The sequence below is a fragment of the Pseudophryne corroboree genome, chromosome 4, assembly GCF_028390025.1.
Source record: "Pseudophryne corroboree isolate aPseCor3 chromosome 4, aPseCor3.hap2, whole genome shotgun sequence".
NCBI lineage: Eukaryota > Metazoa > Chordata > Amphibia > Anura > Myobatrachidae > Pseudophryne > Pseudophryne corroboree.
The window spans coordinates 355782240-355799831 of record NC_086447.1 but is presented as its reverse complement, the minus strand read 5'-3'; the positions used below and the strand labels follow the sequence as shown (position 1 = coordinate 355799831).

General features: G+C 41.0%; 1 protein-coding gene across 10 annotated transcripts in view; it reads right to left on the bottom strand.

Moving 5' to 3' along the window:
* Positions 1–17592, bottom strand: part of TNK2 (tyrosine kinase non receptor 2) — a 544303-nt gene that overhangs the window by 17087 nt on the left and 509624 nt on the right. For 6 of the 10 annotated variants that reach the window (XM_063916519.1, XM_063916517.1, XM_063916516.1 and 3 more), the window contains 3 exons: positions 15779–15898; positions 12344–13782; positions 1843–1938 (listed from right to left, as the gene is read on the bottom strand). In XM_063916519.1, the coding sequence (XP_063772589.1) occupies positions 1843–1938; positions 12344–13782; positions 15779–15898 (1655 nt within the window). The remainder of the gene's footprint in view (positions 1–1842; positions 1939–12343; positions 13783–15778; positions 15899–17592) is intronic. The other 4 variants (XM_063916518.1, XM_063916524.1, XM_063916521.1 and 1 more) reach the window with 2 other exon arrangements.

Genomic DNA, 17592 nt, shown 5'->3' with positions numbered 1-17592 from the left:
AAAAAAAAAAAAAGTACCTAATCCCTTCTAATATAAATAGATCTGCTATTCCCAAAAAAAAACACAAAAAAAAAATGTTTAAATTTTTTTTATTTGTTTTCACCCTCCAAAGTGTGGCGGATTGAAAATGACGAATTTGCTGTCTAAAAGCACTGCTGTCGAATTTCCAAACTTGAATTGAATATGCTTTGGTCAAATTGCAGCACTTATATCATTGCAGAAAAGTCGAATTTGCAAAAATTCGAATTTCAAAAAGTCGAATTTTGAAAGTCCGTTTTTTTGGTCGGAAAGCACTGAATTGCATAGGCGAATTTTTTTTTTGGTCGAAAATGACCCGAAATTCGTCAATTTCGGGAATTCGACCGCAATTGCATATACCCCATAGTCTCACCAGTCCCAAGAAACTCCACTAGTCCATCTAGTGCCCTAGAGTATTCAGACCACCAGTATTTGTCCAACTGTTTATAACATATTCTAAAGTACCGCTTCAGAGTCCAGCAGCAGTTTGCCACTATTCAGTATAGTGCAGTATCCGATGTCAACACATAGGTCAGTCCCTAACTTCCCCAGGTTCCCTACTCTGCATCTATCTTCACTTCAGCAGTAACTTTGACTCCTGCACATGTGCAGAAACTTTATCCGACCTCCTAGTTTCCAGCCATCAGCTTCATCGGCAGCTCCAAGCCCTGATCCAAGTCCGGGTACACAAACCGACTTGAGTGTGACATAAACATTGACATAGCATCCATCAAATCACGCTGCCATTACTGTAACAAGGTTTTAAAGACACTGAGGGGACTACTCAGAGTTTTTAGCAAACCAAAAAAGCACCCTAATGGGCAAAACCATGGGGGTCATTCCGAGTTGTTCACTCGTTATTTTTTTCTCGCAACGGAGCGATTAGTCACTAATGCGCATGCGCAATGTCCGCAGTGCGACTGCGCCAAGTAAATTTGCTATGCAGTTAGGTATTTTACTCACGGCATTACGAGGTTTTTTCTTCGTTCTGGTGATCGGAATGTGATTGACAGGAAGTGGGTGTTTCTGGGCGGAAACTGGCCGTTTTATGGGTGTGTGCGAAAAAACGCTACCGTTTCTGGGAAAAACGCGGGAGTGGCTGGAGAAACGGAGGAGTGTCTGGGCGAACGCTGGGTGTGTTTGTGACGTCAATCCAGGAACGACAAGCACTGAACTGATCGCACTGGCAGAGTAAGTCTCGAGCTACTCAGAAACTGCACAGAGAAGTCTTTTCCCAATATTGCAAATCTTTCGTTCGCTATTTTGATAAGCTAAGATTCACTCCCAGTAGGCAGCGGCTTAGCGTGTGCAAAGCTGCTAAAAGCAGCTTGCGAGCGAACAACTCGGAATGAGGGCCCATGTGCACTGCAGGTGGGGCAGATGTAACATGTACAGAGGGATTTAGATTTGGGTGGGTGATATTGTTTCTGTTCATGGTAAATACTGACTGCTTTATTTTACACTGCAATTTAGATTTCAGTTTGAACACACCCCACCCAAATCTAATTCTCTCTAAACATGTTACATCTGCCCCACCTGCAGTGCCACATGGTTTTGCCCATTACTGTGCTTTTTGTGGTTTCCTAACAACTCTAAATAACCTCTGAGTTTGTATTAGAATGTTGAACATGCAGTGTCCTCAGTTTACCAATCACATGCAGATTATTTTGATATTTTGTGTCCAATATGGTTTAGGGAGAACTAAGTATAAAACCTGCATTTGTAATAAGAATACAAACAAATCTGCCTTTAGAGAAAACGTATTTCCACAGTTATGTGCAGCCTCGTTGCTGTGTATAAGAGTTGATAGAGTATTTACCATACCTTTAGGTACTGGATAGCCTTCTGAACATTCCAGCCATGGTTCTGTAGGGCTGTCTGACACTCCTCTGTGGTCACTCCATGGACCATGTCCTGAACCTGAGAATGGGGAATAATTGTAATGTTACTACCTAATAAATGATACAGAACACATGATAGAAAGAAAAATAGCTACTGTCAGCTTGTAAATGTTTAATGGAGTATAATTAAAATGGTATTATATTAGAGACTGACAATTATTTTTAACAAAGCCCTCATAGACATGAGGGATCACTTATAAAACTGCAAGAATGTAAAAGAACACTGCAAATGTAATTTGCATTATGTGATGTCATGGTCCTGTTTCTGCATGGCCAGCTCATCTGTATGGGTAGGTGCACACATTAGCATGTTAAAATGGTAGTTATGGGGAGTGCAAAATGTTTCTCTCTCTGATCAGAAAAGTTTGACAGATTGCTGAATGCAGTTATGTCACATTACATCCAAAAGCATAAGGATAATTTGGGTTGTGGGGAGAGAGATTTCATTAATTGAACATTTAAAATGCATTCTTGGTGTTAGCAGGAAGCCACAGAGCCATCCGGACTCCACAAAACTATTTCTATTTTATATTTCCTCAGAAATGTTAAACATTGAGCTATACCAATACTTTTTATATGGGAAAGTCTATTAAGAAGCACACAAATACCAATGTATAAACATTATGCACCAAGTTCATGGGTGGAGCTACTGCCCTTGCTGTGCTAGGCATTGCCCCTCTGCAAGGTCAGAAAGGTGCTTAATGAGCTCCCCTGTTATGTGACTGCCGACTACTCAGCAAACTAAGCTCCACAATTAAAGTGTGTCAAAAGAAGGAAAGAATGCTGATGCCTCCTTCCACCCTGAGCAGAAAGCAAACCTGTGCAGAACAGAATAGCATTCGGCGAGAGGAAGCAGGCAACCGGCCTGGTAATGTAAGACTGGAGTGGGATTTGCAGATACTGGAGATTCAGGGAGGAATGGTGATATGGGCGATTCAAAGTGACATGTGGATATTAGTTATCTGGATATAGATGAATATATGATGGTTTATGGGATTGATGGGGACCATGATGATATAAAGTATTGATGGAGACCTAGATGATATAATTGATGGGGAGGAGGGTCGTAAATGGAATTTATGGGGGCAATGATGATATAAGTACTATAAATTAGAGAGACCATGATGGTATAACAGCATGGCAGTTGAATAAAGGGTCAGCTGCTGTGGAAAAGACACGCAATAAAGGTCCTGAAACATTGGATTAATCAAGGAATTTTAATCTGTGTATCACTGTGCAGTGAGTGCCATATATACTGTGTGTGTGTACATATATACTGTATGTATATATATATATATATATATATATATATATACACACACACACACTATATCGGTAAAGAAATTGTAATGTACATTATGATGCTCCATATTTGAATAAAAGCACCCTTACAGTAGGGTGGGGAGGGGGGATCTTAACCTCAGGATTGTCAAATTGTACAGTTGTGTATTACAAACTTGTTTTATGTATCTATCTCTAGTATTCTGTGACTTTTAATACATTTTACACTTTAAAACTATTTGTAGCCATGGGCCTAAATACACTGGGTGTTCAAATATTTTGTGAAAGTTCAGTTTCAAGATAAACAAATAATTACAGGCATCGGAAGAGATAATAATTGGAAAGTAATACCCCTTTCACACCGCACAAATAATCCAGTATCGACCTGGCATATTGCTGGGTCGGCGTGCGGTGTGAAAGGGGCATAGCCATAGCCGAAATCGCGGGTCGCCTGACCCGGCAATTCAACCTGGGAATAAAGCAGTGTTATACCCGGGTTGAATACTGGGTCAGTGGCTGCGTAAATGGGCTCCCGGGTCGATGCGTCCCGGGACCCGTTTACTACAGCAGGGAGAGGCGGCGCGGAGAGGATCTCATCTCCCAGCGCCGGTTCCACCCTCCCGCTGCTATGGCAACCCGCCCGGCATATTGCCAGGTCGGGGAAGCCTGCAGCAGCTGCCAATGCTGGATCCCACCTGGGAAGGACCCGTTTCCAATTCCCGAGTGGGATCCGGTATTGGCAGTGTGAAAGGGGTATAATATATATATATATATATATATATATATATATATATATATCTCAGAAGAAATACCTCTGACATATACAAATATAAAGAGTAACTATATGTACATGGTGATATAGGGGATTGATGGGGACATGACATATTTTGCTCTAGACATGCCCCTTTGTTAGAGCTAGATATGCCTCCTATGGCAGTGCTGCACAAGTTGTCCCTCCCTGGACTTGGAAGTCCCTTTGAAATACTGCTATTGGACCCACAAATCTCTAGACACCGTATGTCTGCATGTTTTGCATTTTGTGATGACATTTATAGTATATAATAATCTGTGACACACTTTTACTTTTATGGATAAATAAGATAGCGTGGAAGGAAAGAAAACTAAGCAAGAGCTGCTCAGGATCCTTTATTTCTGCCACTACATGATAACAAAAGTGCTTTATTGTATCTCAGAGGACCAAGGACAGCACAAATAACTAAAACATAACTAGTTACAGAATGATACAAATGTATTTTAATGCAAAAATTCCCAAAGATAATTAAATGTGCTGTAAGTCATTTTTGTAGGGAATGTGTGTGTAGTTTGGTGTTCAGCAGAGTACTGTACACCACAGCAGTTGTAATTCAGGCAATGCCCAATGAATGACATAACCAGGCAATGTGGTTTATTTAACACAAGTGAAGATACGTCTGTACTCACTGCCACACTGCTGGGTTATCAGATGGAGCATACCCTGTAGCAGAGCAGGGGTGTAGACAGCTCACCAGCCAGTGACTGTTACTTGTCTCAGGTAGCGGTGCAAGGCTATGGAAAAGGGGTAATAGCGGGGTAAAGTCACAGGTCAAGGAAGCGTAGTGGACAGCCTCCTACACCATGTCATTCATACACAGTGACAAAATGGCGCTCTACATGCACAGATACATTATTGGCATCCATCTTGGTTAGGGAATGAAGCATTGCCAGAGGAGCCATGTTGTTGGAGTCTGCAGTGATGCGCACTCCACTTCTAAAAGTTTCTACATCTGGATTCCTTTTCATCCCTTATTGGTTTCCAATCCATCCCACCTAGGGTTCAGGCTTCGGGACTCCTGTAGCTGCCACGGATACCATCCGCTACTGCACTGCATCGCACCGCACCGAGATTTTGGTTTTCAAGCCACCTCCAGTGGCCTCCTTTGCTAAACGGGGGCCGTGACCGACATCCACCCATCACGAGTGAGCAGCATAACCAGTCAGCGCACGGGGACGCCCAGCGCCGCCGGTCTCGGACTCACTTGGAAGCGGAAGGCGTTTATCATTACCGCAACACTAATCTATGGAGAGCGGTTGACGGAGCCGCTGCAGTGCTGAGTGTTCTTTCTGCCCCACTGAGTGGAGTATTTGTTGCCAAATTAATTTGGAAATCAACTGTGCAGCTAATGATATTAGAACAAGTACATACTTATGTGCCTAATGGTTATCTGGAATTCCTTAAGGAACTTTTGAGCAACATTAGTTCTAAAGAAGCTACATTATTAAATGATTTCCAACTATGGGACATATTGCAATGCATTGCTAAAAGACAAAGAAATAGCAACTTGAGTATACAATTTTTTATGTGCCCAGCTTCTTAGGATAATACCGTGGAATCAGTAGGGAGTGTCCTGTTTTTAATTATCCATGTGAAATAATTGGTGGTATACATGTGTGTATTTATTTTACATTTATTGGACCTTTGAGTCCTGGTTTTATTATTAAAACATTTTAATCCATTTAGTCTGTTTGCGCTCTCCGTGTGTCCTTTTTTTCCATCCCACCTTAGCTCCTACTATAAATCTTCCCTCTTTCTTCTTAACCATCCTCATAGATTTGCAGTAGGTCTGCTATGACTGCTACAGTAAGATGCAGTAACATGTCTAAACAAAGTAGCTAGGACATCCCTGGGAAGGGAAACCTTTTCTGACAAATAAATATGTTCTGGGCTTCATTTACTGCGGCTCTAGAGCCTACAGCTTATCCTCAATCTCAGTGTCAGCCCCTGACTGTACCTAATGTATTATCTCACAATACAGATGGCGCACGTCCCCTTCCTGTGCGCCTGTGATGGAGACACGCCCCGTTCACTTGAATAGAGAGCGTTTACATCCGCGCGCCCGGACAGAGATGCTCTGAATGGGAGCGTCTCTGTGCACTCCTAGCGTGACTAGGCGGACGGATCGCCTAGTCATTCCGGGAGTGCTCGTTTGCGATGGAGCCGCCTCAGATGAGCACGGCTCCATCTGTACATACAGTAGGATATCTTTTGCTATATGGAGGGCAATCTATATGAGCAGTGCTTAAAAATACAAATTAAACATTATAACTAAATATAAATACAAATGAAACAATGCAACTAAAAGCTTAAATGTGTAACTAAAATAAAATCATCAACAATGTGACTTTCTTTCAAATGAGCAGTAATTTAGGAGAAAAATACAAGAAAGTTGAAATAAATAAAATGGGGGTTCAGCTGTGACAGTAGGCAGCCATTCTATGCGATTATTTTATCTTTGCAGGCATTAGCATTATTAACTCAAACAAAACATGTGTAAGATATTATGCACAGACAAACCATTGAGAAGGGAACTGTGGCACGCTCCAATGAAAAGGATACCACAGACTTCTGTTTGCAGCCCCATAGGGGTGTGTATTGAAATATGCAGTCTTGGGGCTATCGTAAGTGTGCCATAGGCATGCATTAGATCGTGGCCATCACCTTAATTTGAATGGACCTATTAAAGTTAAAATTGCTGTCCAAATATGAGAGTGGTAAGTGTTTTCATGCTCAGTGATATGTTTGATTGAGTAGTGTCTGCACAGATGGACCATTCATATGTGGCTTGGCAAAATAAGGATGAGTGTGTATCCGTGCACTGTGGTGGCAAAGTGTGTTTGAGTATTAAATGATCTGTGTGCAATCTGGCGTTTTTTTGGGGGTCATTCCATGTCAGTTCAACCAAGCGTGTCCACCACCCATCTCAAATTTTTATGAAATTGTTTTAGTTAAGAGAGGATGTAAAAAAAAAACAATTTCTTCCAAATATCTCGACTGTCTGACAATTCATTTATTAAATATTGTTTTTTCAATTTATTAAATTATTTACTAATTGCGGCTTCTTTATCCAGTTTATTTGAAGTATCACATGTGTTTATTAAGGGATCACCATAAAATTTTCACCCCTAAGGTAACTCTTCCTCTTGAATCCAAAAATCCAAACCAAATTAATTTATCTGCTTTACGTTTCGAGTTACGGTAAAAACGAAAAAACAAAACAAAACACTAGGTTCAATCAACATTAGATATCCCAATTTTTTTTATGTGCTTAACAAAGGTATACATTACTACCACACAAAAAATCAGCATGGTACTCTGTTTCATAGTGGAGAAAAAAAATAATGAAGTTGGTGTTCAATTACTGTTGTACCGCATACATAATTAACACAAGAATCCATGACATTTAAAAACTTAAACATAACTTGAGTCCATAAATCAAGTTGAGTCAACAATCACATTATCTTTCCCTTGTTTGGAACCTGTTGTAACGGTCTGTCATTTTCCTAAAAGTGTCAGCAGACAGTTCCTTCCAGAACTTCCTTGGATAGTGGACACTTCTGTTACACAGGGGACGTGAATAAATGGAACAAAACACTGAAGGCCAGGACAACACATTTGTTGACTGGTTTCATTTCATGAAGTGTACCAGCACATCTTGTTCTTCCTCATTACATTGAATAATATACCCAATGTACCAGATGTTATTGTACACTGATGCTATGTACAGATGGAGCCACGCTCATCTGAGGCGGCTCCATCGCATATGAGCGCTCCCGGCGTGACTAGGCAATCCGTCCACCTAGTCACACAGGAAGCGCACTGAAATGCTACCATTCTAGTGAATGGGGCGCGTCACGGACGCACGCGCCCTGGCTATAGATGCGCCCAGGCACAGACGGAACCACGTGAATCCATCTGTATGTTCCAGGCTGCAGATCACTTTTGTCTACATTTTTTGTGACTGTGGTCATAGTGAAACTAAAGGGGTTATGCAATTAGCCACAGTAATTTAACGCCGCTAACTGTCCCACTGGGGGCTATCCAATTAGTCCCGTAAAGCTGCGGCTCGCGCCGGCTTAGCAGGGATTTTGTTTCACCTGATGCAGGGAGGCAAAACCAAATCCACGGAAATGAGGCTGTTTCTACCAAAAACTCACAGGGGCGCCCAAAAAGGGTCTGTTTCTACCAAAAACACACAGGGGCGCCAGAAGTATTTTCACCTGTAATTGGATACCCCCCAAACTGTGGTCCCTCCTGTCTTCATGTCATCTGATGATCGGAATATTTGTAGTTCTTCATAACTAATAGGCCAAAATTGGGGATGAGCAAGTGTTCCTACCACAGTCTTTGCTGTTTCTAGATCGCTATGCAGCTTGGTTTTGCAGTCCTGTATTTCCTTTTGTGATACGTAAAAAACTTTATGCCATGTACATTTTTATTTGTCCAGCTATACAGGTCCAAAGGTGTCAAGATGTGATGAGTCTCCACTGCTTGCAGACTGGTCTGGGTGACTAGACGTTTAGCACTATCACAAAAGTAGTGAACATGCTCCAATTTTAGTAATAGTTCCGCTAAGTATTTCATAACTACCGTAATGAAGGCATGCACAGTTATGGCTACATGGTCACAGGTATCACTAATAACACACAGACTCACACAGTTTAAAGTGTCACACAATCATCTTGCCTAAAAAACAGATGTAGGCACGGTAATCATTGCCTCACGGCAAGTATGTCTGCAAATTCACGCGTATGCATGCCAATGGAGCAAATGCCGGCTGTGATCAGTCACAGCACAGTGCATTTGCACTACGCCGCAATGCGTATGCCATGCGCGCGCATTGCAGCATAGATGAGCGTGGCTCTATCTGTGTACAGCAAATGGGTGAAGTGTTGCTTGTGAAGTGTCCCAGTGGAATCCTTGAATTGCATTCTGACACACAAATTAATAATTTTCTGCAAAATCTAGTAACACATACTGTAGCTTCTGTTTCTGGTCGAAGGGTTTCTTTCAACTGGCGTAGGAATTCAACTTGTGACTTTGCTGTATACAGATGGGCTGTTGCATCATCAACAGCACTACAAATAACTTCACGGAATTGTTCCACAGTACTAGTGATTGTAACCAATTTACTTTGGTCAGTGTGGACCCAGTACTTATAAACAATTGTGTCCATCATTTATGTTATTATCATGTAAATGTTTTTCAACTATTTTCTGAAGTGCTTCCAGACCTGGGCATTTATCACACCGATGAAGCATACAAGTTTTTGAGACTGAAGAACAAGCAAGGATTTCAGTTAGGCCTTTATAGTCCATCTTTAGTGGTAGAGTAGCAACCAATAAGTTTTTATGTTTTGGCGAGTTTCGCAAACACACACAGAATGCATACCTCTTGTCGCAACACTCACTAACACACCATGTAGGTCGCAAGGAACAAACCTTAGACAATCCAACTTGAATGTCTAGATAACAGTATTTGAAAGCAAGATAAAGCTCTTTCAAGTTTACTAGGAGTAGCCTTTTCTGTTGGTGAATTCTTTTTCCTCCTGGAACTTTTACAGAAACAAACTTTCTTTCCAGGGCACATGCGAGAATGTTCATCATCTTCGTAAAACTGCTATACCTGATGTTTTACCTTGATTGTTTTACTATGTACTCTGTGACATAAAATAAGTTAGGGACTCAAGTTATGTTTAAATTTTTACATTTCATGATTTCTTGTGTTAATTATGTATGCGATACAACAGTAATTGAACGTAAACTTCATGATTTATTTTCTCCACTATGAAACAGAGTACCATGCTGATTTTTTGTGTGGTAGTAATGTATACCTTTGTTAAGCACATAAAAAAATAGGTATATATAATGTTGATTGAACCTAGCATTTTTAAGTCTTTTCGAAAAATGTGCGTTTTTACCGTAACTCGAAACGTAAAGCAGATAAAGTAATTCGGTTTCGAATTTTGGATTCGGGAAGAAGGAGTTACCTTAGGGGTCCAAATTTCATGATGGTTGATTCCTTAATAAACACCCGTGATACTTCACACTAATTGGATAAAGAAACCGCAATTAGTAAATAATTTCATAAATAAAAATATCAATATTTAATAAACAAATTGTCAGACAGTCAGATATTTGGCAGAAATAGTTGTTTTTACATCATCTCTTAACTTAAAAAAAATCTGTAAAAATCTGAGATGGGTGGTGGACATTTAATTTTTTTGGGGGTGATTTGATGTGGAATGACCCTTGGGCATCTTTTACGACATTGAGGTTTGTGAAGGTTCTTAATATTTAGCTTTTTTTTGCAAATTAACCACCCACCCACTTCTGGAGTCTAGTCTAGCCGATGATGCGATTCACGCTGATATGCATCATCATGGCCCCGCCACCCACTTCGCAGTGCAGGTAACTGTGGTGCTGTATAGCAGGGGGTGGGGCCACAATGACACAATCACACCATCATGCCTCGATACCACCCACTTGCCCGGTTTTTTCAACACTCAGTAACATGACTTGTTTGTCCACATTTCGACGATATAATATACACTCGGACAGTTACTTATTGCTCATTATGGTTTTAAATTTCACCCCGAGTCCTGGACGCAATAAAGATAAGAGAATGCAATAAACTCGGTTATTGGTGGTCACAGAAAGGGTTCTGAAAAAGCTGACAGCACAGTAATTTACTGAATTACTTTCTACTCTTATTTCTACTTGTATTACACAATGACTGACCAGGGCAGTAATCCATTGGTGTATTAATAATATTTCATTTTACCTTGGGACCACAACCAAATTTCACATCCCACTCCTTAATGACTATACATATGCTTATGAACAACTTACATATGTGATCACATACATCTATCCTCAATCGCGCTAAACACAGTAGCTGTTTGGTACTCTAAGAACTTTGCGACAATCACACCAAGTGCCCCACCACAGACTTTTACACAAAACGTGCATCTTATCTGCATCAGGAATGTGATAACAGTACAATGCATGGGTGCCCTGACTACAGAAACTTGCATTTCATGTAGCTTGTGTGTGTGACTCAGTCGCTAATCTGGGTAACAGATGTAGGACCAAACCTGGCCATGCATCGTGCCATGCATTTTATGCTTAATCTACAACTTTATACCAATTCCGTTGCAACAAAAAAGTTAATTTGTATGTGGCCACAATGCGAGAAACAGGCAAAATTTGGAAAAATGGACGTAAATAGCTACATGAGGCAGAGCACTGAAGTCGTGCCATGCATCTCCTGCCATAGGGCGCAAAAAGGATAGGTGTATGAGGACACATCTCTATGTAATATGTTACACTAAACTCTCAGTGGGTCTATAAATACATAGTGCAGGCCGTATTTTATTATGCCTCATTAACAACCAGCCTATTAAACCAGCCTCCACTCCTGCCATCACACAATATCAATCACCCTATGCCAATCCCTCTTATGCCATCCTTCTCGCTGTACCAGCTGGTTATGAGATCTCCATCCCACAGTATCTCCAGAACCACCCATGACACTGAGGGCACCTTGTGCTTACATTGTCAGCCACCTATATAACATGGTCAAAGCTGCTTACTCTTTCAGAGTGGAACCTCTGGTTCCAGGAACAAAGAAGAGTGGCTTTGCCTCTATAACAGCACAGGATGCACTGTGCATAGGAGATCTTATCACTGGGAATAAAATACACACAGTATATGGTGGTTGCCAGACTAGTAAAGCACTTGTTTAGCACCTCTGGCATATTGAACTTTAAAACTCAAGTTATGCTTTTACAAGATTTGTAAAACACTAGCCTTTAAGCTAGGAGTCAATTGATGATTTTGAACTATAGTACTAATTAATCATTAATATATTCTTACATAAACACATAATTCATGATTATCTATAAATTCCTAGGACAAGCATATGTGCACACTTTACCCCAGCTGTTTTCAACTGATCAAACGTAACATTCACACTGTATTAGCTCTTTCACTGGTACATACAGATTTTGCTGATTTACTAAAATAAATATATACAGCAGGGCACAAACTGCTTGTGTGACACTGTAGCTTTAAGAGTGACAAGAGTTTGTGAAAATGCTTGCAGTACTCTAATCTCAGATCAATTACCAAATGTTTAACAAGATTAATAAGTAAACATTTACCCTTTACACAGTGATAGCAGCCTACGCACTGTTTGTATAGTATCTAGCTAGGATTTTTCTAACTGCATGAGATCATACTAGGGGACATGACAGTTACAACACACTCGAGAACTGATCTAGTAATATCATCTGGCAGTTTTTATAGCAATGTGAGATTAAACTCACCAGTCTGATTTTTTCTGTGGGCCTGAAATTATCTGGGCCATCGTAAACAATCTTTTGCAGACTACAGGCGGTCTTCACAGCGCTCTTGGATGAACAGTTGCTATTGTTAGATGAAAAGTTGGCTTTACAGTCCATTTGCTGCACCATTGGTCTAACAGTGGCCGTAGTGATACTTCTACTCACTGAAGTTTCCTCTGGACTTCGGGCCTCCTTGAAAAATTTCTCATATTTGTCCAAGTATGAAGGTCTCTCAGGCAAAAGGTAGTAATGAGTGTTGCTAACTTTCTTACCATCTTTCACAATAGGCAAGATGCAAGGACCTTTAGAAGCATCTTTACCCTGGGCTTGTATAACTTTGGGAGTGGCATATTTAGGGTCTGATGCAAAGCTTTGAGTAGTGGGCATAGGTTTACCTGGAGAAGTAGAAAGCCCAATGAACATGGGAGAACAGCGGTTAGACCTCTGCTGGGGTGAGCCCACCTGAAAAGCCATAGGGCTAGGAGTCCTGGATGTGGGCTGAGACAGTGGATCTCGTGGAGGCAATAATGGTGCCCATCCCACTTCTTCTGCTCCAAAAGCTGGAGACAGCTCTCCAGACCATCGGTCATGCTCATTACGTCTAATTGGTCTGGGAGGTATAGGTATTCTTGGGGGTATTTGTGGCTTGTCCTCTGATACAGTCACATTAATGTTGACAACAGAGGAGCTTGGGCTTGGAGTTGATGCCAGTGAAGAGGATGGAGGAACATTAAGCCTCTTCATGCATTCTTGCTGCAGTTCCTCAAAGATTTCAGATGTTTGAGAATAATTGGGTTGCTTCACATCCTTTGACGGCAGAAACAGATTGTCTTCCACTTTTATGGCTGGACCCCTCTCAGCTTCCAGGACATAGCCATAGTTAGTTTCTCCTTTTTCACTGGATCTCTGAAGTAGATTCATTGTTACCTTTTCTCTGTTTGCCGTAAGAGTATCAGGACTATTTATAGTGCACACTTCAAAGTCATCCTCATCTTGTGCCACCTCATCGTAAGCTGGAGGAGCTGGAAGAGGTTTAGTATCCCAATCAACCACAGGAGTTGGATGAAGAGGACGAGGAAGTGAGCGTGAGGGGCTCTGAGGAGGAGTTTTATCAAGCAATGAGAAGGCATCCATAGCTAGTTTAGCTAAAGAAGGAGCAGTCTGTTCAACTAGAGGAGAAACAATGCCTGGGCTTAGCGGACTTATGTCCTCTCCAAAGTCTATCAAGGCCACATCTCCTGAAGAAAAACTGCAACTCTTGATGCCAAGCAGCTGTCTGTCAGTCACTTTGGTGCCAGACACACGTGCAGAAGGTTTAACCAATTTTAGTCCTTTTGATGTTGACGTTTTCTTGAGAGAGAGCTTCTTTATTCCAGATGAAAGAGAATCGTCGTCTCCGTTGACAGGATTGTATGTGGGTTCTAAAGCATAAAATAAATGAATATTAGAATAAGACATGTAATTGTGATTACTTTTGTAATAACAATATCACAATGACCTAAAACACAAACAAGAGGATGCACCCAAGTAAGTAGACATAATAATCAATGCATTAAATCTGATCGGGTTGGGTAGAGAATGCCGGCGATTGGTCTGCCTGCGGTCAGAATACCGACCACGGCATCCCAACGATCAGAATCCCGACAGGAGAAGGTAAGTATACTTACCTTCCAAAAATGTTCCCCATACCCACCCTCCCCATAGCCTCAACCTAACCTACCCATTCCCGCAGCCTAACCCTAACTCTCCATGGTGGCGCCTGAACCTAACCCAACCTCGCCGCAGCCTAAACCTGACCAGCTGGCGGCATTGTTGGCTGGTGGGATTCCGGCGTCAGTATCCTGACAATCGGGATCCCGACAGCCGTTAAATTAAACGCATCCCATTGTGACAGGTGATAGGTTTCGATATTATGAGAACATGCACTTAATACTCTGGTAATGTGATAACCACAACAAAAAGTAAATAAAATCCAAAAACATTCTTCAGAGAAAAATGTGATAATGTTGCTTAGGTTTCTGCATTAAAGATAGACAAGCAAAAGTTTTGGATACAATCGTGCACATAAGAAAGCAAGCACATTGCACATTACATATTACTGTTGTAAATAATTTTATGTTGTATGAATTTTACTCCACTGGCCAACATGATGCAACAGTCTACCTGGAAAAACCTGTTCACTGAGAGAAAAATGAAATCTGGCCTTCACAAATACTAATAATATTATAATACATAATATACTGCCATGTTGTATACCATTATTGGAGCCTATGAGTGCAATATCTTGTGTTGTGTGTGTGTGTAGCCTTCATAGATTGTGAAGGAGTCGGGCACAGTACTGAGTGGCTGGTAGATCACCATGGTTTAAAGCACGAATGAAACATTATTTGATTTACTTTCCTATGGTTATCCCTATGGTCATTTGGGAGTTTTATACCATCTTGCATGATCTAGTGTCAAAAGATGTCTATTTTTTTTACTCTTTTAAATTAATTTACAAAAAAGAAATCTAAATTACTCACGCAGAAACTTATTTAAAATAAAGCACATTATAAAGGTTCTCTGTATGGCTGCTCCGTTTCAGAATTGTGGAAATACCGTAGTGGTAAACAGGCATTGGGGGTGGTATTAAATTAGTGCCGTTTTTTTCGACCAGTCGAAATAACGGCACTTTTCGCCCATTTTTAGGTCGAATTTACAATCGACCTATTTAATGCCCGTGCAGTTTTTCCGACTGGTCGAAAAATCTGGCACTGGCAAAAACTACATGTATTGGCGAAATCGCTGCCGATACATGTGTTTTGGCGAATTTGCAGGCTTTGACGCCCACCCATGCCAGCTCGACAAAAAACAGTGAAACAGCATGGGTGAAAATGTATTTAAAAAAAGGACAAAACTGCCTGCCATTGAATACCCTGTATCAAATTAGTGCAAAACAGCACTTAATTGAATACCCCTGTCTGCGTAGAACAGGTACAGAAGATCACAGCAGGGACGTCCACATTTTAACAATTCTGTACTGTATATGTGCTACACATTATTACTATTAACATGGCATGAATCCTATCACTTAATATTTTCAGACATTGCAGGCTATAAGGACAAATCAGGGATCATAAGAAAAAGTCTCAGAAAATGTTTAATGTATCTGGCAATACGTATACTAACAAGAGATACTTGGATTTTTTTTTGTTATGATTGAATTATCATATCCATGAGAAGTTATATGGAGGGACATAAACAGAATTATATAGTTCATGAAAACGAAAACACAACATCAAAAATATAATTCAGCTACACTGCATAAACCGATTTTTTTTAATGAAAGTTATGAAGAGATAAGTATATACAGGTTGCACTGCACACGTTAGTTTTAATGTCAGTACAGAGTTATTCCACAGACAATACACTCTGTACCTTGAGAGAGAGGAAATACGAGAGTACAGATCGGGCAGAAGCAGGGTACACGGAGGAGGGAGCGATGAAACTTACTCTTAACCAGGGCGGCTGGTTGAGGAGGGCGAGGTGGAGGCTCCCCTGGGAGAAGAAAGGCCACGAAGCATTGAAAAAAAAGCAAGTAACTTAGTCACAATGCACATAAAATTGTAAATGAAAGATTATTTTTGAGACCAGTCATATGTTAGACATGTAGTTATTACAGTGTAAGAAAAAAAAATGAGAGAATTAAAAAAAAGAAAAAAAAAGAAAAGAAAAAAAAGAGATTACAGGACATAAAAGACTGTAAAAGAACAATTGAGAGAATTGAAGGAAATGGGAAGCAGATATTACACTAGGGAAATGCACATAAAAGTAGTATAGATGAAAATGTAATATATGAACATACATGGTTCCCAGCTGAAGAAACAACCCCCGGGAACCCCATGTTCAGTAAAGTCATCACTTATACCCTTTTTGCACTGCCACAATAACCTAGGTTATTGGCGGATCTACCCCCAGGTCATGGCTCAGTGGAAAATGGTCATTGAAAAATAAGCCGGGTGCAGTGACCTGGAAATGTAACCTGGGTAGCTACCAGGGTCGGACCCGGTTAACAGTGCAACAGTGCAGTGTAAATGGGTAACCAAGTCATCCGAACTGGGTCCCATTAAAAGCCTATAAAGAGCCGAATCACCAGTGCTTGAAGATGATGTCATCTCCAAGTGGCGGCAGTAAGAAAACCCACCACTAACTCGGGTCCAGCCTGCGGTGTGAATGGGGTATCAAGCCGCCGTGACACAGCTGTGTTCAGTTGTCCGGATCAGACCTGGGTTTTAGGTGGAAAAGGGGTATTGCAAACATACAGACTCAGAAATCTATTGGTTACAAGCATAACATTTATGGACTGATTCTTACGGTTCAGGAAAAGTAGAATGGTTGTATGTTACCTAAAACAGATCAACTATACAGTATATCAACTACCTTATACATGGCACATGTTTAATAATAAAAGAATTCTGTCCTCTACTTACAATAAAATCATTTATGATTGGGAGAATATTTCAGTAGTCAGAGATGGGGAAATCAATTCATGTGTCCCATGTCAAAAATTATGCACTAACTGATGTCATCGGAAGGATATGAGCAAGCCTACATCCACAGAAGATCTGTGTTTAGTTCTCTAAGATGTTTGAAACAACCTCCCTGCTGAGTTCCTTCAAAACTGTGTGCAATTGTACCTAGAAGAATTGATGCTGTGTCAAAAGCAAAGGGTGGTTACACCAAATATTGATTCAGATTTCTCTTTGGTTCATTTATTATGCATTTGTTAATTGATAAAAATAAACTATTAACACTTCTATTTTTGAAAGCAGTCCTACTTTGCAGCATTTTTTCCATGCCTGCCTAAAACGAACGCGCACACACACGCGCGCGCGCACGCACGCACACACACACACACACATTTATGCAAACCAGTAGCTTTCACAGAGGAAATGGTTACAGAACTGTTACTCACTAACAGAGACCTACTCTCAAGGGGTTGGGTAGAGGGTCCTGTCAGGGTGTCGGTGGTCAGAATACTGACAGCGGCATCCTGATGGTCATAATCCTGTCACATTTTAGTAAGTCTGCTAACCCTTCTCCTCCACCTCCCCCTAACCCTCCCTACCCACAGCCTAACCCTACCCTTCCCCTCCTGCAGTCTAACCCTAACCCTCCCCCGGCAGCCTACACCTAACCCTCCCTCTTATACTTACGTTTGGGATTCTGAGCAGTGTCGAGATTCTCACACC